This window comes from Ambystoma mexicanum, chromosome 3q, assembly GCF_040938575.1.
Source record: "Ambystoma mexicanum isolate Mex_15411 chromosome 3q, UKY_AmexF1_1, whole genome shotgun sequence".
In the NCBI taxonomy this organism is placed as follows: domain Eukaryota; kingdom Metazoa; phylum Chordata; class Amphibia; order Caudata; family Ambystomatidae; genus Ambystoma; species Ambystoma mexicanum.
Genome location: NC_090926.1, coordinates 601,447,471 through 601,468,445, shown reverse-complemented (window position 1 = coordinate 601,468,445; position 20,975 = coordinate 601,447,471). Strand labels below are relative to the sequence as shown.

The 20,975-nt window shown below is 46.4% G+C and overlaps 1 protein-coding gene across 2 annotated transcripts in view; it reads left to right on the top strand.

Moving 5' to 3' along the window:
* Positions 1-20,975, top strand: part of GSG1L2 (GSG1 like 2) — a 625,141-nt gene that overhangs the window by 328,583 nt on the left and 275,583 nt on the right. For both annotated transcript variants that reach the window (XM_069654469.1, XM_069654468.1), the window contains exon 2: positions 4,456-4,503. In XM_069654469.1, coding sequence (XP_069510570.1) covers positions 4,456-4,503 — 48 coding nt within the window. The remainder of the gene's footprint in view (positions 1-4,455; positions 4,504-20,975) is intronic.

Genomic DNA, 20,975 nt, shown 5'->3' with positions numbered 1-20,975 from the left:
TGAAATGTTCGAAAATAAACAAAATGGGGGTGTTCTGAGGATGTTCTCCTTATTGTGTGCCTGCTCAGCTGTATCCAATGAGGGAATGGCACAGAGAATGAAGTGGAAATGGTAGAAGGGCTGTCTAAGAGTTATGCAGTCTGCGGACAGGGCATGCTACATCTGGGGTTTTCTAGCAAATCCAGCATGGAAAGAAGACTGTAGGGATCAGCCAATCAGATGTTGAGGTTGTGGATTTGACTGTGTATAGTGAAGATGGCAGAAGTGGAGAAAGTCAGGGTGTTGGTGCTCGGAGATATGTTTGTGCATGGTTTACAACAGTATGCTCAATGCAGGCATGTTGCAAAGAATTTTGATGTTAAAGGAGTGGAGGTGGTGTGGAGCACTGTGCCTGATTGCAATGTACAGGGAATTGTACAAGTTTGTGAAGATATGGACAGGATCAACAGTCCCCATGTGGTAGTTTTGCACTATGGTGCTTTCCATTTGGGCTATGTCAGTGCCCCTACTTTGTTGGCAGATTTGGAACACTTGGTTCAAGCAGTAATGAACATCCTTCCAAATGCCAAAGTAATTTTTTCTGGATTAGTACCTAGGGCAATATGGGACAATAGTTCAGTTTTTTGTCCTCAGCAAAACAATGCTAGGTGTGTAATCAACCAAGGCATGTGTGCCTTCATGCTTAGAGCTGGTATGTTCTTCTGTAATAATGAGAATATTGATTCCACTAATGCTGTTTATTTTAAAGAAGATGGCATTTCCTTATCTTTTATGGGAAATGCCATTCTGTTTTGGAATGTAAGGGTTGCTTTGGAGAAGGTTATGTGAAGATTTTAGGAGTAAAGTAAGAAAAAAAAATACAAAATAACAGGTGTCTGTCAAGCATCTGCAAAAAACCCCAAAATAAACAGCTCTTTTCAGACCCAACCTCAAAGGGGAAATGGGGCACACTATTTAAATTTACATTCACCACGCTCAGATTTTCGATATGTCTGCGGACATGGCGGTAGTCCGTGGCCATCAAAATCACTATCTAGGGGTTCAGTATGTTCGATGTTACATGTATATAAAGTCAGGGATATTATGGTTAAGTTGTGCTACTAAAAACATATGAAATTCAGTAAAAAAAACATTGTTAAAGGGACGTTATCGTTAAGTTGCGCTACTAAAAACCTATCAAATTCAGTAAAAAAACTTTGTTAAAGGAACGTTATGGTACAAAGTAAAACCGAAAACCCCCTGTAATTCGGCAGTTATGGTAAGATAAGCAACTATAACTCGCGCCACCGTGCACTGCTAGCACTAACACTTACACCCAGGACATCAAAGATGACATCACAAATGTCATTGATGACATCACTGAAGACATCACATGTGCATTTACTTTTCATGAAAACTCTGTAGGAGGGATTATTATAATGAGACCAAGAGAATAATTGCAAGTAAAAAAAAATGTATATAAGATAAATGCAGGCAGAGAACTCTGCTGCCCATGTTCTCCCAAGAGCCTCCGTTTGCGGTCTATACACAATGCCTGGGCCGCCCCCTTGTGACCGCACCCGGCTCAGTTGAGCAGTTGGGTATTAGTAAAGCCAGGATTCACCGAACCTTCTCTTCTGCATACTCATTTTATATGGTTACTGGTCAGCCGTAGGTGGGGGCGTCCCTTCCATGGAAGACCTGGGTCTCACCGCAGGTACGGGGGTATCTCGAGGAATATCATGCAAGAGGAGTCACCAAATGAAGGTTTACACCCAACAATGCACGCATACCTGAGACCAAATAATGGACACACCCCGCTAGGGAATGAGACCAAGAGAATAATTACAAGTAAAAAAAATGTATATAAGATAAATGCAAGCAGAGAACTCTGCTGCCCGAGAGCACTCTGCCAAACAATACACATAAAGCACATTAAAAGGACACACATCGTCAGCTATGACATTTCAAATAGGGTACAAATCTGGGTAATGGATTGGGAAAGGCCTATGCCATACTCGATCACATAGGGGCGGTTGGATGCTAATTGGACGTTGCTCCCCTTCCCTCCGGGCACTCGTGGGTCTGTTAGGCTCATCTCTGTAGTCGAAGGTCGGGTCAGTGGAGCGCTACATTTCTATCTACATAAGCTAAAACAACAGGAACTAATGGCATGAGATAAATGGCTAGCATAACATTCTAGCATGAATGCGGGGCACTTTCAGGACCCATTAGCAGGTATATCGACATTCTAACCCCTATACCCCTATACCCAGAGGTGCATACAACACAGTGTTCCAGGCCAGAGTGCCTGCCCCTTGGGTTTTGATCTACCTGATGCCTCATGATACGGGTAGACATGTGTTAGGCCTAAGGAGGATGTATTGCCTAGGATTAGGGCTATGGTGGGTGTCCTCATCTGGTCACTGTGAGGGGTCAGATGTGCATCTGTATCAAAGGCCAGAGGAGCATGGGCTCGGTGGACTATGGCCTGGCAGGGTGAGGGTCGGGAGTGCGCAGGCCGGTTTGTGGAGATGGATGGGCATACAAGCTGAGGCCTGCTCCGGTCTCACACAGTTCAGTGAGCTCATCTGTCCGAGGATGATATTAAATGTTGCAACAATGAATGGCTGGACTTCCATGAGAACAGGGCTTGTGCGGAGCTGGCAGGAGGCTGAGGTGACCTGGCCTGTCTTGGCAAGGCACTGGGCAGGGGAGAGACAGTATTTTAAAGATCATTTCTGGGCCTAGTGAAAAGTGACGTCAGGTGTGTCACAAAATGGTGTCTCTAGGCATTGATTCAGGCTTGGTTATTTGTTCATTTACTGCTACTAGTTATTGCGAATAAGGGAGAGATTGAGAGTGTCTCCCCCTTTTGGCATATATATGATCTATTCGGTGCAGGAATTGTGAGAAGGGCGGTAAAGACCTTGTCTCCCCAAACAATCCCCAGCATGCGCTGCTGAGAAGGACACACATCAGTATGTAGTGCAAAAGAATATGTTGGTTAAAGGAGGTTTATCATTCTTTCATATATGTTAAAAGAGAAATTATTAATAACTCATATACAATAATATAACATCAAGAAACATTTTCACTCATAGACACCTATGAAATGTACTGAATAAACTTCACATATCTGGGGTGGTTGTTTTTGTTCAGTGACAGTATTAACGTAATAGATTGAAACCATGATATACGTGCTATAATGGTACTGTGCATGTAGAGCTTGACTCTGTGCTATATTCTGAAGGACTTTTCTATGCTGTTTACCCTGAAGTCATAACGCATATACATAGAACAAGAAGCAGGTCCTAAGCAGATAATACATTTCTCAAGAATGTGATATGCTTTGACTTTTCACAGCACTACCTAAACATACCATCCTAATAATACTTTAGTTATATGAGCCAGACTGCATTCATTGTTTCTCTTTATGTATTATTTGATTGCTGTATTAAAAAAAAAACTTCAGTGCAAAGTTTATTTTGCAATAAGCACCTTTTAAGCGACGTGGAGTCGTTTATTACAAGGCTACTGATAACCTTTGATATGTGTAAATGAGACTGTAAGTGGGACCCCTTATACTGACGTTCCATTTGAATTGTTACTCAGTAGTAATATCATATTTGATGTTATCAGTGATGGCATAGATGATGTCCTTTGCGATGTCATCTTTGTTGTCCTGGGTGTTAGTGTTAGCAGTGCATGGCAGTGGCGTGAGTTATGGTTGCTTACCTTACCAAAACCTGTCAAATATCTTCGGTTGTTTGATTTTTCTTGTAACCATAATATCCCTTTAACAAAGTTTTCTCACTGAATTTCATAGGCTTTTATTAGTGCATCTTAACCATAACGTCCCATTAAAAACGTTGTTTCAGTGAATATGTACATATATATTTCTCTCTCTCTCTCTTTCTCTCTCTCTCTATTCTGCATACTAAGGAACGTGGTCTATCTGTGCTCTTAACTCCTATGAACACAAGACAATAGTCCAGGTGCAGTGAAGGGCAGGCCTGTATATACCCTCTACATTATATGGATATACTTTGAAGAATGTCAAGGGAAAAGGTTGGATAATAATTTGAACGAATAACTGCAGAATGGTGTCCCAATGTGTCACATGATCAATGGGCAGCCAAGAGGATGCTACAAGGACAAACATCTGATCCCTAAATGCTCTTCCTATTCAAACACAAAGGAACAGGACACAATACATTTTTCTCAGAACTCTGCCTTGGTGAACCACAAGCTTCGTTTCAGTCGAAAATCAATGAAAATACATCAATGTGTTCAGTGATTCATGAGTGCCCGTGAAGTGTTTATCATGAGGCCTAAATCATGCTTTATGGCTCAAGTTATCTACATATAATTCGGAAGCAATTGCCTGCTACATTACCCCACAAGAGGGGTTCTTTGCCGAACTTTGCATCCAATATGAGTTAATAAAACAGAATCTTTTTTTTTTTTTAATAGGTGAAAAATGCAGAAGCTTTATTACTCTAACTCCACTGGAAGACAGAGGTAAATATATTCTGTTTGAAAACTGCATGCACTTCTTTACAAAGGTGTTGCTTCTCTCTGTATGCATGCAGTTAAATATATGGAGCAAACATAGTTAAGGTGAGCGTTGCTGTATAGTGAGCGTTGGGATACCGGAAGATGTGAGGGAAGGAGGCGTCAATATCACTGCCCCGTCAACAATAAAGGAAAAGAAACATGCACGTATGTGTCTGAAGAGACGGGATGCACCCTTTCCACTTACCTGCATTCATAGTTACCTACGTCTTCAATCTACAGTCGATACAATTATTATCAGGAGGAATTTAGCTGCATTAAAACTGCTTTTCTTGGCCTCCCTGTGACTCAGGAATGTGGAGGGATTGTGAATTGGGAAGAAGATGGCCGACAGTGTCATCCCGCAGACGTACTTGTCTTTTGGCACCCGTTTTGTCTGTAGACTCCTGAAATTATAATATTAGATGCGAGCAGATCAGCATATTGGCTCACTAAATCAAAATGCTTACGGGTCAGCTGCAGGCTTGGATCGCTGCTGGTATGTTGGAAAAAAGTCCTTGGAGCCTAAAAAAACAAGTTTAAATGTAAGTCAAAAAAAGAGCAGTGTAGTGTCAGGAGTGTGTGATCAATCTTTTCAGCATAAGGCAGGTCAGATCTATGCTAGCACACTAGCTCATGGCAAGGGCTTTCAGGGTTGCCTTTCAAGGGGAAGCAAAGTCTATTTTCAGTACGCAGCTGAGGCATTAGGAAAACTAGCACAGCACTTTGAACAGAAGTTGCATTCGGAATCAGGCAGTAGTTTGTTTGTTTATTTATTTTTTTGTATTGCACACCAGACCCGAAGGTATCAGGGCGCAGAGGTTACATGGAAATGCACAGCTTAGGTTACAGAAATAAGTTACACATGGCAAAATCAGAGTCTGTCGCCAGTCAGGCAATCTCCGAAGTGCACTACGTGACCAGCCACCAGATCGTCTCATCTCCTGCAGCAGTGAGAAATGCTGCAGGCGCATCAAGGATCGCAGGGGACAGGCACCACGCAATGAGGCCTCTCAAAAAATCATTGTGGCAGTCACATGCGGTTGGGAAAGGTCAGTGCCGGTTTTCGAGCTCTTCCTCACTCTCCACTGTCTGAGCAAAGTCATAGTCGTCACATCATCTGGATGGCGTAAGGGTCTGCACCACCCGCACGTATGCCCCAGTGGGTCACTAATTCCCTGAATGAATCCTCCCTCAAGCCCCCACCACTACATGAAACCACCTTTAATACACAAAGCACATCACTCAATCAGAAGGGCCATTTGGGCACGTTTCACGAAAGCCTATCCTTATTCACAAATGTTTCTGCATGCAATGGCGATGTTGCAATGTCTAAACGTATGTCTGTGTCACTTGATTAATGTTTAGATGTTTAAATTGCATATTATTGCAGAGGCTACCATGGCAACATGTAAACAAGCACCTGAGGGCCAAGGTAGGATCACCACCAACTTCTCGTCCTTCTATAACGAGTATCTCTCTTACCTGCTTGCATCCTTCAAACCAATCGCTTGCACCAACAACATCCTCCCAGCGGCCATCCTTAAATGAATTTACCAGTCCTGCACTTACTGCTCTTCTTTGGATAGCCAATGTCTCCCTCAGCAAGGGCAGGTTCACAGAAATCCTAAACACAGGACTTAAATGCCCACTCGCTCCACCTGGAAAGCCAGCCAACCAATAGCCAATCATTAGCCTTCCAGTTACCTGCAAACTCACTAAGAAAGTAGTTGCTAAGCAAGTACTTACAAATGTCAAGCACATCAGTCTGCTCTGGGATTACCAATCCGGGTTAGGATTTATTTATGCCGATCTAATCGCGTTGATGCATGTAGAACAGAAGTACCGATTTTCTATGTGCTAGTTAAAATACGTGTGTTGCTATCCATGCTGGTCCATGAATCAATCGAGTACTCAGGTACGTACTCAGGACATAACATAATGCATACACAAAATGTTCCCATTAGTAATTATTCAAAAATGAATATTTTTAGTGTCAATTTTGTTCCATGTGTCTCTTTTCTACTTACACTCTTTATTTTTCCACAATTCATGATTACTGTATATTTATGGTACCCCTGTCTTGATTGTTCATTTTTCTCAGCATTCATCAGTTGACTACCCGCAAATCTGTGAAAGTACTGTCTATATTATTTTTGGATTACCGCCAAAGGGGGCCCATGCCTGCTAGTCCTCCTGGACCTCTCGGCTGTGCTCGACACAGTTGACTATCTGACATGACACACCCACCTTGAAAACAGAATGGACTTCTCTGGCACTGTCTGGAAATGTTTCACATCCTGCTTAACTCGTAGACAGCAGGTTGTCCAGATGGACTCCCCAAGGTCCAAACTCCACCTCTTTACCTGTGGAGTCCCTCAGGGTTTCATTCTCTCTTTGGTCACATTTAAACTCTATATGAAACCACTGAGCTCACTCATAGACAACCCCAACATTGTGATACAAATTTGTACCTAATGGTCAAGGGCTAACAAGATATCACTCACTATCACTCATGCCTTGGAAACATTATTTATTTATTTTTGCATTTATTACAGCACACAAAACCCATGGGTATCTAGGCGGTAGTTAAATTGAGGGAAAAAAGCATGTTTGCCAAGTGACTACTGAAAGCTAATTCACGCCATCACCAAATGTGTACTCCTGTGCCACCCGTCCAAGGCAGAGCCAACTCAGAGGTAGTTGGATGAAATGTTCATGCACGAGTTTAACCATCATCTCATCCACTAAAATTGCTGGGATTCATTGAGGATAGGAATCTATATTTCCAACAACACATCATGAAAAAGCCTCAAATGGCTTATTTTCAGATCCCTCTACTCCGCATGATCAAGCCCTTCTTTCTGCCCCTGAACATTTAAATAGTGGCACAGACCCTAGTGATTTCATATATCCATGGGTGTAACACCCTCCTTGCAGGGCTCCTGGCTGCTTACTTGGCCCCCCCTCAAAGCGGATCACCACACTTAGCTCATAACTGGCTCTAGAAAATGTAACTACATCACCCTCACTGTGTTCACATTACACTGGCTCTGCATCCCTGCTAGGATCTGATTGAAAACCACATGCCCCACTCACAAGGCGACTGCCACCATTTTGATGGCCAAACTAAAAAGATTGAGTGGCAGATGGAATATGAGTGAGCTTGGAACTGGACACGAGGACCTAATGGTCGGGGCCAACAAGATATCACCTACTCTTGCGTATGCCTTGCAATCATTCAAACATGAATGACTAGCACTGACTTAAAGCTCATTTGCACCAAGACTTAATTCAAACTCCTGGGTCATTTGTCCAAGGAGGAACTGGACGAAATGTGCTTGAACGATTTCAGCTGTCACCTCATCTACTAAGAAAAAGTGATCAATTTAATTGTGGATAGCAATCTATCCGTCTAACAGCACATTGCAAAAACAGGCTCAAATGGCTTGTTTTCATATCCCATCTTCCAGAACAGTACTTTAAAACAGGAGTGCAGGCCCCAGTGATCTTGCATATTGATGGGTATAACACCCTTCATGCAGGGCTCTTGGCCGCTCACGCATGCCCCTCCTCAAAGCAGCTCACAACACCATGGCTTACCTAATCGCCGGCTGTAGGAAATGTTACTACATTACCCTCACTTTGTGCAGATTACACTGGTAAAATCCCTACTAGGATCTGATTCCAAGCCAAATGCTTCACTTACAAGGTGACTGCTGCCATTACGCTGGCCTATTTGAAGGCCTAACCAAAAATATTGGGTGGCACATGGTCTTCTCGCAGTAAGACCATCACCAGATAGGAAACTAGACTGGCTTCTAAGGGGAAAACTGGGAAAAATTCCCACACATATTACCCTCATCTAGAACTCCAGCCTCCTCTAGTTTAAGAAAGAACTGAAGACCAACAAATCTATGCTATCTAGAATCCAGCTCTCTTGTAGAGACCCCAAACTGTCCATTTTACTGTGGTAATTGTTACTAATGTTTACTTAATGAATTGTTAAATTCCCACTGCCAATGTTTAGCTCTATCATTCACTCAGAACTCCATTACTCATGAAGCACATAATAATATTAGTAATAATAATAATAATAATAATAATAATAATAATAATAATAATAATAATAATAATAATAATAATCAGCAGGCCTCCTGTAAGGTTTATGCATTTTAGCAGTTTTTTATTTAATTTCTTGCAAGATCTGCAATTATTATTTTATAATTATAATTGTTCTTTTATAACACGCTTCAAATCAGCGATTGGCTTCTAAGCACAGGATTGGGATTCAAACCTGTGTTGCGCTACGTTGTTTTGCTTCCAAGACGAACATGTTGCCTGTGATGCTGGAAATGCATCAGAGGGACAGGGCCTCTGAATCCTTGTCCTTTACTGCTTTTTATCGTGTGTTCTGTCGTGTTTTCTGCCTAGGAGTCCATGTGGGACTCCTGGCAGTGCAGCTCTCTCTTTTGGTTTGGTGAACAGACCCATGGGATACCCTTACGGCACCCATGGGTAGGGTACAACCCTGTGCCCCTAGTGTATGTTTTTGGGCATCTGTGGGTGGCCCACAGAGCAGGGTATGGGCTGGTGGCAGCTCCATGCTGAATTTGACAGGTCCTCTGGGTGTCCTCCATTTTGGGATACCCAGGCCCTGCCATTGGGATCAGTTGATTCCTGATAGGAAACAAGATGGCCCCTGTGGCCTCTTGCCTTCTATTGCCTATTACTTTGTTTTCCCAAAGTCCTGGGAAGCCCTGACTCTGTCCCTTCCCCCTGACTGGCTGTTAGGTGGAAGTTCCATATATGGTGTTGTTGTGAAGGCCCAGCTAGACTGACTGGAGCCTTCCCAGTGACTGTATGTTGTGGGTACCTCCTGTGGGTGGGACCTGGGTGAATGGAGTGTGTGACCAATAAACACTCCTTGTTGTGGTTGTCTGGTTTCTGGCATGAGAGACAAAGACTGAGACAGCCCTGCCCGAAACTGGCCGGAATGCAGTGTGTAGTGTTGAATGGCTGGGTACTTGTCCCAATCCACATTCCTTGTTGTGAGTGTCTGAAAGGGATGAGTGTGGCCTGAATGCACTGTGTGCCGGATTGGCTGACTGACTGCATGAATGCCCTTCTGTGTGATTGGCTGCTGAGTGTGTGCCAGCAGTGTGGATGAGAGACAGAATAGTATATCTGGGGACCTCTCACCACTGGTAATTGTTCAGAAGAATTCTGGAGCTGAGTCTCCACTCTAAGAGTAACTGGAACTGCTGATCCTCGACGTCCAGCTGGAAGAAGAAGACTTGCTGTTGCATTTGCTTCGACCGATCCGAAGGCTGCCGAAATCGTCGAAGACTGACCCGAGAGAGGACCTGGTAAGGCGCCCTCTTCCCGTGCTCCGAGGGACCATCGAGCACCGCTCCATCTTCGCCGAAGCGCCCTGGAAGTCAGACCCTCGAAAGCCTACCGATCCGAGACGGGACCGCCGAGGAGATCGAAGTGAAGCACCCGGACATCGCCGCCATCGAAGTCCATTGCCGTCGACCAGGGTTCGCAGGTCTGTGTAACCGCTGGAGGCCCGTCGAAGTTGTGTTGTCCAGCCGAGGGAAAGTCGAGGACGACCAACGCGCCGAGGAGAAACCTGCCGGTGGTTCCCGCCACCCGAAGACTACAAAGACTCGAACGACTCGACGCCCTTGCTGGGCCCCCGTCTTCACGAATCTTTGCGGTCCAGAACAATTGTCGTCGAGGTGCCCCGCACGCCTCCGCCTTGCAGGACGCCAACGCTCCGTCGTCGAAGAGCACCGCTTGGATCGAAGCTTCCGCCTCATCGACGCCGTTCTACCGTGTTTGTTGTCGGACGTTCGACACCCCGTGTCTCCCGCTTGAAAGGAAGGCATTCAAGAAGGGCCGTCGATTCCCCGCCGCCGAACGCCGAGGTCCTCGACGCTTCTCGACGCCTCTCGACGATCCGTGACTCCCGCTTGAAAGGGGGTCGCTCAAGAAGGATCTGTCGACGCCTCTTAGAAGAACTCGACTCCACCAGGTACATTGGGGGGGTAAAAACATTATAGGAGGGAATAAGACTCGCAGAACAATATATGGACTGGGCTTGTGCTATATCTTTATTTTACAGGTTGCCCAGGTGGGGGGATCTCCACACAGAACTGTGTCTAGTGGTAGGGGCCAGTATTCTGCCCATTGCTCAACCATCTTATTTTCTCTCCTCTCTCTATTGCTGGTTTCACTCTATTGATCTGTGTGACATTGTTACAGTATTGTTGATGCACTTTAATGAGATCTAATACAAAGGGTGGTACCACTTTAGAATTGTATATATTTGCCATTGTTGATTTTCCTAAGTACAAAGTGAGTTATTATGATAAGTGTACATAACCTTGAATATTGATTATATAAAGACTGTGTCTAACCAATACAGTGGGTGGACATTCCTTTGTGGGGGCTTGGGGACTACACTGTACTTAAGAACCAGCCTGCATCACCTCCTGAGAAGCTAGGCCTTGATTGCTCGACCATAGCTACCGAATAGAGAATCTAGGCTGGGGTCCTCTGTGCCTCCCCTCTACCATATAGAGAGCAGAAGTACAGACCACCCCCTACCGGTCCTTTACAGCTGGTGGCAGCGGTGGGATGCTAATGGTTTTAAGAATCAGTGTATAACCGTGCCACTTACAAAAGATATCTGCACTTTATTAAATTAAGGTTTAGTTGTGTACAAGATAACTGCATTACAAACAATGGAGTCTATTGCAAATGGCAAATTGACTCGGATGAGCTTGGAGGCTCTCCAGAGTGCTTGTGAAGCCAGGGAGTTAGACTTTGTGGATAAGTCTAGGGCTGAGCTGATAGCTGCCCTGGTGGACTACCAGACTGATGGTGAAACTCTTGATGAGGGGGGGAATGCAACCAATGAGGACTCTGCCCCTGGGGTTTCTGCTGAATTTGTTTCTGGGAATGCCGCCATAACTGCTGCCTCTGTTCCAAACCCCAGCAATTCCTTGGAGCTTGAGTTATTAAGGATGAAATTGGTCTTTGAATACCGCAAGTTGGAAATAGATGCTGAACTTAAGAAAGAGGAGTTGGCTCAACAAGTGGAGCTCAAGAATAGGGATCTTGAACTCAGAAAGAAGGACCTTGAACTCAAGAGCCAGGACACTGAATGTCAGAGAATCCAGCTAGTGAAAGCTAGAGTGGAGACTTCAGCTAAAACCAGTGAGAGTGTCAGGTCCCCAGCCACCAAGTTTATGAAAGATTTGGTTGGTGTATTTGTGGAGGATTCAGATATCCTCCAATGGATTGAAGCGTTTGAAATGGCTTGTGCGATTCATGATGTTGATAAAAGAGATTGGGCTAAGTGTTTGTTAAGCAGAGTGCCTCAAACTGGATATGACTGTATTCTGAAGCTGAGTGTGGAAGAAAGGGGTCAGTATGAGTGTATGAAGTCTGCTTTGATTGTCAAGTTTGGCAAGACACCTACCCAATACCTTAAAAGGTTCAGGAATTTTAAGAAAAGAGAGAATGTGTCTTGGGTTGACAGGGTGAGTGCTGCGCACATGAACATGATGGGGTGGATTGATGGATACAAGGTTAAGACTTTTGTTGAATTGTCCCACCTCTTGTTTTTTGAGCATTTTTCTGAAGCCTGTTCACCAGAGCTGCGTCAGTATGTGGCTGACCAGAACATTTTGGACCCCTTTAAGCTGGCTAGGTTGGCTGACAAGTGGGTCTCCCACTGGGTGTCCCCTAAGGACTCCAGTGGGAAGGACAAGGACAAAGAAAAGGGGGCCTCTCAGAAAGCTGAGGAGTCCCACAAGCAGTCACAGTCGGGTAAACCTAAACCTTCCTCTCCCAAGACCCAAAAATCTAGTGGGGATAAGTCATCTTTTGGTGGGAATAAGAGTAGTGGTCCCCCTGCTGCAAAGCAGGCTCCCAGTGGTTCCAGTACCGTACCCCGCACTCCTGGCACTTGTTGGGACTGTGGGGCTCTGGATCACCGAAGGGGTGACTCCAAGTGTAAAGGTAAGGCACTTGGAGTACAGGCTGTCAGCCTGACCTACCCTTACCCCGTGTCTGAGGTGGAGGCCACTGTCCTCCCCTCCTCTACCAGGGTCACATTTGGTGCTCCGGTAGAGATTTCCTTAGTGTCCCTTGGGGCCTGGGACCAGTATGCAGAAGTACTGGCGACTATCCCACAGAACACCCGTAGGTTTTTGAGAAGTGTCCTCTTGAATGGCCAGCCTTCTACTGGTTTGAGAGAAACTGGGGCAAGCACGACAGTGGTGGACAGGACCCTGCTCAAGCCAGAGGACTATGTAGGTGCTCCTCTGAGAACCACCAGGTTAGCTGGTGGGCCTCCCAAATTATCACCTGTAGCCTTAGTCACACTCATGATTGGAGACAAGACAGCAAAGCTTCTGTCCTGGTTCAGGATAATGTCCCTGCTAACATTATGTTAGGAAATGATCAAGTAGAGTTGGGGTTGATCTCGGATGGTCTTCCCATGACTGCTGCTGCAGTCACTAGGTCACAGGTGACACCGGGTCTGGCTGTGAGTAAGGTACCTGAGCCAAAGGCGAGGCCTAAGGCAAGAAGAAGGAAGACCAAGAAGGCCACCTCTGTGGAGGGAACACCTTCTCTTCCTGCTGTTCCGACAGCACCCATTGGGATCCATGCTCCGGACGGGCTGGGTCCAGTGGAAAACCCAAACTCAACTCCTGTGGGAGAAGAGACAGAAGACTCTCCTGTGGGAGAGGTTCTCAACCCGGAGGATCATCCCGACCTTCAATGCTTGTTAGCTGAAGGGGGACCCTCCCGGGCAGACTTCTGTAGGGGACAGAGAGAGTGCCACTCTCTCGAGGGACTGAGGAAACAGGCCCTGTCCCAGGCACAAGGAGAAGTGCCTAGGACATTCCGGATTTATTGGGAGGGTGAGCTCCTTGTTAGTGAGCCCACTAAGCCTGAACCTGGTGCCCTCAAGAGGTTGGTGGTACCCCAAGTTTACAGGCCCTTCCTACTGCAGTTGGCGCATGAGGTGCCCTTGGCTGGTCATCTTGGGACCAAGAAGACTAAGCAGAGGCTCTCTGCCCATTTCTACTGGCCACGGATGGGAGTAGAGGTGGAGTCCCACTGCAGGACCTGCCCAACTTGTCATTTGTCTGGCAAGACTGGAGGCAGTGTCATTGCCCCACTGCAGCCATTGCCAGTGGTTGGCACACCATTTGAGAGGGTGGGCATCAACATCGTCGGTCCCCTTGACCCTCCCACTTTAGGTGGACATCGGTTCATCCTGGACTTGGTAGATCATGCCACCAGGTACCCTGAGGCAATACCCCTTCGGACTGTTACTGCCAAGGTGGTTGCCAGGGCTCTCCTGGGCATTTTCACCCGTGTTGGATTCCCCAAGGAGGTTGTCTCTGACCGAGGATCCAACTTCATGTCTAGTTACATGAAAACCATGTGGAAAGAGTGCGGGGTAACCTACAAGTTCTCCACCTCTTACCACCCTCATACCAATGGTCTGGTTGAGAGATTTAATAAAACTCTCAAGGGCATGCTAGGGGCTTTGGAAGAACCCCTAAGGAGGAAATGGGATCTCCTCCTGCCATGACTGCTGTTTGCTTACAGAGAGGTACCTCAAGAGGGTGTTGGTTTCAGCCCCTTTGAGTTACTCTTTGGACATCCCGTGAGGGGGCCCCTTGCCTTGATCAGAGAAGGCTTGGAAGCCACCCCTCCAGGTCCCGCCAAGCAAGTGGGGGACTATGTGTTAGGCCTCAGACGGAGGATGACACAGATGATGGGTCAGGCAACCGCAAATCTCAAGGCCAGCCAGGAATTGAATAAGTACTGGCATGACCTTAAAGCCTCGCAAGTGGATTGGACTCCGGGACAGGAAATCCTTGTGATGGAGCCTACCAAGCCTAGAGCTTTGGCAGACAAGTGGACTGGATCCTTCAGGATCATCTCCAAGATGGGCGAAGTCAATTATCTGGTTGACATGGGAGCCTCTGGGGTAGCCCCTCAGGTATTCCATGTCAACCAGCTCAAGCCTTTCCACCGGCGAGCAGAAGTCTCATGTCTCTTGCTAGCTTCAGGGCAAGAAGAGGATGAGAGTGAGCCCCTTCCTGATTTGCTGCATAGCAACCCTCAGGATGGCTCAGTGGAGGGAGTACATCTCTCTCCGGATTTGACAACAGAGCAACAGAGGGCCTGCAGGGCTTTGCTCCAACAGTATGCCTCTCTGTTTTCACTGACGCCAGGCCTTACACCGTGGTGTAGGCATGAAATTGACACTGGTGACAGTGTGCCTGTCAAAAGCAGGTGCTACCGTATGTCAGGTACCGTCAAGAACCACATCCAGGCTGAGGTCGCCAAGATGTTGGATCTGGGTGTTATTGAACCCTCAACCAGTCCCTGGTCCAGTCCAGCGGTCCTTGTCCCCAAGGCAAGTTCCCAGTCGGGTACCAAGGATTGGAGGTTGTGTGGGGGTGGTCTGTACTTCTGCTCTCTATATGGTAGAGGGGAGGCACAGAGGACCCCAGACTAGATTCTCTATTCGGTAGCTATGGTTGAGCAATCAAGGCCTAGCTTCTCAGGAGGTGATGCAGGCTGGTTCTTGAGTACAGTGTAGTCCCCAAGCCCCCACAAAGGAATGTCCGCAAACTGTATTGGTTAGACACAGTCTTTATATAATCAATATTCAAGGTTATGTACACTTATCATAATAACTCACTTTGTACTTAGGAAAATCAACAATGGCAAATATATACAATTCTAAAGTGGTACCACCCTTTGTATTAGATCTCATTAAAGTACATCAACAATACTGTAACAATGTCACACAGATCAATAGAGTGAAACCAGCAATAGAGAGAGGAGAGAAAATAAGATGGTTGAGCAATGGGCAGAATACTGGCCCCTACCACTAGACACAGTTCTGTGTGGAGATCCCCCCACCTGGGCAACCTGTAAAATAAAGATATAGCACAAGCCCAGTCCATATATTGTTCTGCAAGTCTTATTCCCTCCTATAATGTTTTTACCCCCCCAATGTACCTGGTGGAGTCGAGTTCTTCGAAGAGGCGTCGACAGATCCTTCTTGAGCGACCCCCTTTCAAGCGGGAGTCACGGATCGTCGAGAGGCGTCGAGAAGCGTCGAGGAACTCGGCGTTCGGCGGCGGGGAATCGACCGCCCTTCTTGAATGCCTTCCCTTTCAAGCGGGAGACACGGGGCGTCGAACGTCCGTCTAGGAACTCGGCGTTCGGCGTCGGGGAATCGACGGCCCTTCTTGAATGCCTTCCCTTTCAAGCGGGAGACACGGGGCGTCGAACGTCTGACAACAAACAGGGTAGAACGGCGTCGATGAGGCGGCAGCTTCGATCCAAGCGGTGCTCGTCGACGACGGAGCGTTGGCGTCCTGCAAGGCAGAGGCGTGCGGGGCACCTCGACGACAATTGTTCTGGACCGCAAAGATTCATGAAGACGGGGGCCCAGCAAGGGCGTCGAGTCGTTCGAGTCTTTGTAGTCTTCGGGTGGCGGGAAACCCACCGGCAGGTTTCTCCTCGGCGCGTTGGTCGTCCTCGACTTTCTCCGGCAGGATAAAGCGGTGGACGGTGCGGACGAGGGAGTCCTTCGATTCGAATGTTCTTAGGCAAGGAGCGGACGGCTCCGGTCGTCGGCGGCACGGCGTCAAGTGGTCCCCACGGCTGGGCAACACAACTTCGACGGGCCTCCAGCGGTTACACAAACCTGCGAACCCTGGTCGACGGCAATGGACTTTGACAGCGGCGATGTCCGGGTGCTTCACTTCGATCTCCTCGGCGGTCCCGTCTCGGGTCGGCAGCCTTTCGAGGGTCTGACTTCCAGGGCGCTTCGGCGAAGATGGAGCGGTGCTCGATGGTCCCTCGGAGCACAGGAAGAGGGCGCCTTACCAGGTCCTCTCTCAGGTCAGTCTTCGACAATTTTGGCAGCCTTCGGATCGGTCGAAGCAAATGCAACAGCAAGTCTTCTTCTTCCAGCTGGACGTCGAGGATCAGCAGTTCCAGTTACTCTTAGAGTGGAGACTCAGCTCCAGAACGCTTCTGAACAATTACCAGTGGTGAGAGGTCCCCAGATATACTATTCTGTCTCTCATCCACACTGCTGGCACACACTCAGCAGCCAATCACACAGAAGAGCATTCATGCAGTCAGTCAGCCAATCAGGCACACAATGCATTCAGGCCACACTCCTCCCTTTCAGACACTCACAACAAGGAATGTGGATTGGGACAAGTACCCAGCCATTCAACACTACACACTGCATTCAGGCCAGTTTCGGGCAGGTCTGTCTCAGTCTTTGTCTCTCATGCCAGAAACCAGACAACCACAACAAGGAATGTATATTGGTCACACACTCCATTCACCCAGGTCCCACCCACAGGAGGTACCCACAACATACAGTCACTGGGAAGGCTCCAGTCAGTCTAGCTGGGCCTTCACAACAACACCATATATGGAACTTCCACCCAACAGCCAGTCAGGGGGAAGGGACAGAGTCAGGGCTTCCCAGGACTTTGGGAAAACAAGGTAACAGGCAATAGAAAGCAAGAGGCCACAGGGGCCATCTTGTTTCCCATCAGGAATCAACTGATCCCAATGGCAGGGCCTGGGTATCCCAAAATGGAGGACACCCAGAGCACCTGTCAAATTCAGCATGGAGGTGCCACCAGCCCATACCCTGCTCTGTGGGCCACCCACAGGTGCCCAAAAACATACACTAGGGGCACAGGGTTGTACCCCTACCCATGGGTGCCATAAGGGTATCCCATGGGTCTGTTCACCAAACCAAAAGAGAGAGCTGCACTGCCAGGAGTCCCACATGGACTCCTGGGCAGAAAACATGACAGAACACACGATAAAAAGCAGTAAAGGACAAGGATTCAGGGGCCCTGTCCCTCTGATGCATTTCCCCCTCCCCAAGTGATTATGTATATGTGGGCAGTACACACTTGTATCACCCCAAACCACATGAAACACATTCTCGCCAAGTTGTTCCTCGCTGTCCTAGAACTACACAGAACGCTACAGTTGAGCAAAGAGCCCAGAGAAAGTAGAACCCATCTTTGTCGCGTGTCATCTCTGTTCCAGCAGCTGACCAGTGAAGCAAAAGCGGGACATCAATGGACACGGCAGAGAGCTCACGTGGCCTCCTGGCATGCTGAGCACTGCTCCCCAGTGCCGGTGCAAGCAGGAGCGCTAAAACGTCTCCAGACCACCAGAGAATGAAAAGATGGATACAGCCCACAACACAGACAATACCTAACTCAGGGGCACCAAAAGCATGGCCCTCCGACCTGAAATTGGACAAAATGCATCACGGGCAACCATTACTGCTTCACAGTTGGCACGTGCAAAGAGAAGGGTCCCATTCTTTATTTTTTAATAAATCTTTTTATTGCATTTTGCAAACAAGAAGACAATAAAACAGACAACACTTGGTTATGCAACCAGAAAATCGCCAACAATAAGGTATTGGTCAGTGACATACAGTGAAAAAGCACAGACTAGTCAATATAGACAGCTGAGACACTAGTGTGGTCTCTTATTCATCCATGTGTCTCCCATGTATGCCATATCTTAGCATGCTTCTGAAGGCAATCCCGGGAATTACATACACGCTCTTCCATAAACATGCAGTTGTTCATGTCTTGTTTCCATTTTGATACTTTTGGCGGCTGCATGGCACCCCATTTCATCGCTATGTTACTTGTTTCCACAATAAAAGCATTTGAAATAAAGAGTTGATCATATTGGGACTAGGCTGTCTCTGCCCAAATACCCAACAAGGCTAATTTCAGGTGACCTGGCTCAAGCCGGTTCGATGTAGGCTTGCATGCCAGTATTTCTGAATGTTTAGGTTATTTCCAAATCAGGGGATAAAACGTACCACATGAAGTATGACAGTGTATACATTCAGAGCAGGGCCAAACAACAAACCAGGGGATTGGGAGGGGGATAAAGGAAGCCCCAAGGAAATAGGAAGTTGTGGTTGGTTCGGGTAAAGTCAGAGGAGGAGGAAGTGGCAGGCGAAGAGACTATCAGGAGGAATGACAGTGGAGTGTAAAGGCCATTGGCTGGTGAGATGATGCTGGGCTGTTTAGTGTGGATGTCAGAGTATTGAGTTAGACTATTAGGAGTGTATGTCAAATGGGTGTGAGGGTGAAAGGTTTGTGACAGGGGGACGCGGAGGACAAGGATGGAGGATTGGTAGTAGTGTGGTGGTGTAAGTACTAGTGTGGACGAGGGAGTGCAGGAGGAAGTTGTAACATCAAAGGGTGGATGCAGTAATAGGAGTGAGCAACATCAGAGGGACAGAGAAGGAACAATGCAGGGAGTAGAGGGAGTGAAGGTGGGTGGAGTTGGGAGAAGAAGAGGGGAAAATAGGATATAGATCCAGGGAAAGGAACGTCCGCATCCAAACGGAAGGGGATTCCGTTGTGAAGAGGGTCTGAAAGCACACCTGAAGGCACATCACCCAACAGATATGATATTTATAATGGCCTCAATACCTCGAGGTTTCTACGCACAGACATGGGGATAAAACCTGTGTTGCTCCGTCTCGTCTTGCTTCCAAGGCGAGCACGTTGCCCCTGAGCTATCCTCCCGAGACATGAGATCTTCTCATAGAGACTTACCACTTGCTAGCATAGGGTCTGTCTAGGAAGCTCTTGAGGGAATTAGTTACAAGTTGCATTGGCCTTTAGGTTATCCCACATGAGAAGTCAGAACCTATACAGTAGGGAGAAACCAGCAATAAATAATAACCTGGTTACGGTGAGAGAGGTGCTTTTAGACAAGAGATAGAGCGAAGTTACCAGCGATTCGACAAAAAAGTTAAATAAAAACCATCACACCACTGCGAGTTGGTGTGTTCTTTGAGCCATCTCTGACATTCCTCTAATGGCGGAGGGAGTCAAGGGCGGGAATCACTGATGCAGGCAGCTAGGAAGGTCAGATCATGTGAAACTCACAGGCACATCGTTTAAACGGGAGGACAACTGTGCCTACCTTCGCCTCGTCCGCCTAGTGATCAGTTTCGTGTCTGCTCGTTCTCTATTTTATCCCCAAAGGCCTTCATCTACTTGTTTTGCACTCTATGTGCTGCACTCTACCCTAGTGTACGTAAGTGCCGTCTTAAACCTTCTCTCTTTCTTCTGATTTTCCTCCCCAAGCATATCTACTTTTCCCGGTCATTATTATTTATCATATTGTACTATTTTACTTGTACTCCTTTTTTTTTTTTCTCCTCAGCGCAGTGTTTTGGCAAAAGCACTCGATAAATAAAATTAAAATAAATGAAAACTTTACAAAATTTTCGAAATTTTAGTTCGTTTTTAATTCGTTTTTTTCAGTTCTTAATCCAACATTTAATTTTCGAATGTTGGTGTTTCAAACTTTAAGTTGTCAATAATATCACCAATAACTATATTGTACTGTATTAGTCACATGCACTTAGCAAGCATCGAAACATTAACAAAAATATATTATTGAACACCTAACACATGAGAATATCCAGAAAATTAGACATTACCATTTTTATTTTTGGCGGTACTGATGTTTACATTTTCACAATAAAGTGTAACTGCTGAACTTAAATCAAGTCTATGCAAAAAGGACCTTAGCACTTAAGGGGTTACATGTATTTTCATGATATCTGGTAAGCTAGCTCAGCAAGTTAAGCTCTCATCTCAGATCTACGACATTTTACATGATAACCATCGTACCATAGGCACAGCCGAATCACTGCCCATATATGTATATGTAACCCACCTCAAGTACATGCACTTCTTGGACAATTTGTTATCCTTTCTTGTTAAATAAAATGTCTTCTTTATTGCAAAATGGGGGGAGATCCCATTATCCTTGGTTTGCACCTGCTGCACTCCCCGTCCTCTGCAAATCACTATCTAATTGTTTTGAAAAAAAGGTATCTTTTCGCCTTTTTTTCCGTGCTATTTCTCCTTTACTGTTCCATTACGCTTTTGTATTTTTTTAAATTGCATTGAGGTTTACATTTCACTTGGTGGGCCTGATATACAAAACCATTTCACAACGTTGCAATCCCATTGGTAAATGCTTTGTAAAGCAGGCCGATATGTGCATTTTAACTGCTATGGCCGTGCATTGAAAAGGTTTTGATAGGAATTGGTGGCATTGGTCTGGCGTTCATTTAAATGGATGACACGAAGCAGGTGAATGCCATCGTTTCAGAATGTCACCCATCAGTGCAACTTCTGACCTTCACACTTCCGTGGTTGATGAATCGGGCGCCATTAAGTAGGCAGCGCAAGCACCTATTTATTACGGTTCAGAGAAGCGGATGATAGTATTATTATTATTATAATTTTTATTAGTATTGATATTGCTTTTTTTGTTAGCCCAGAGCA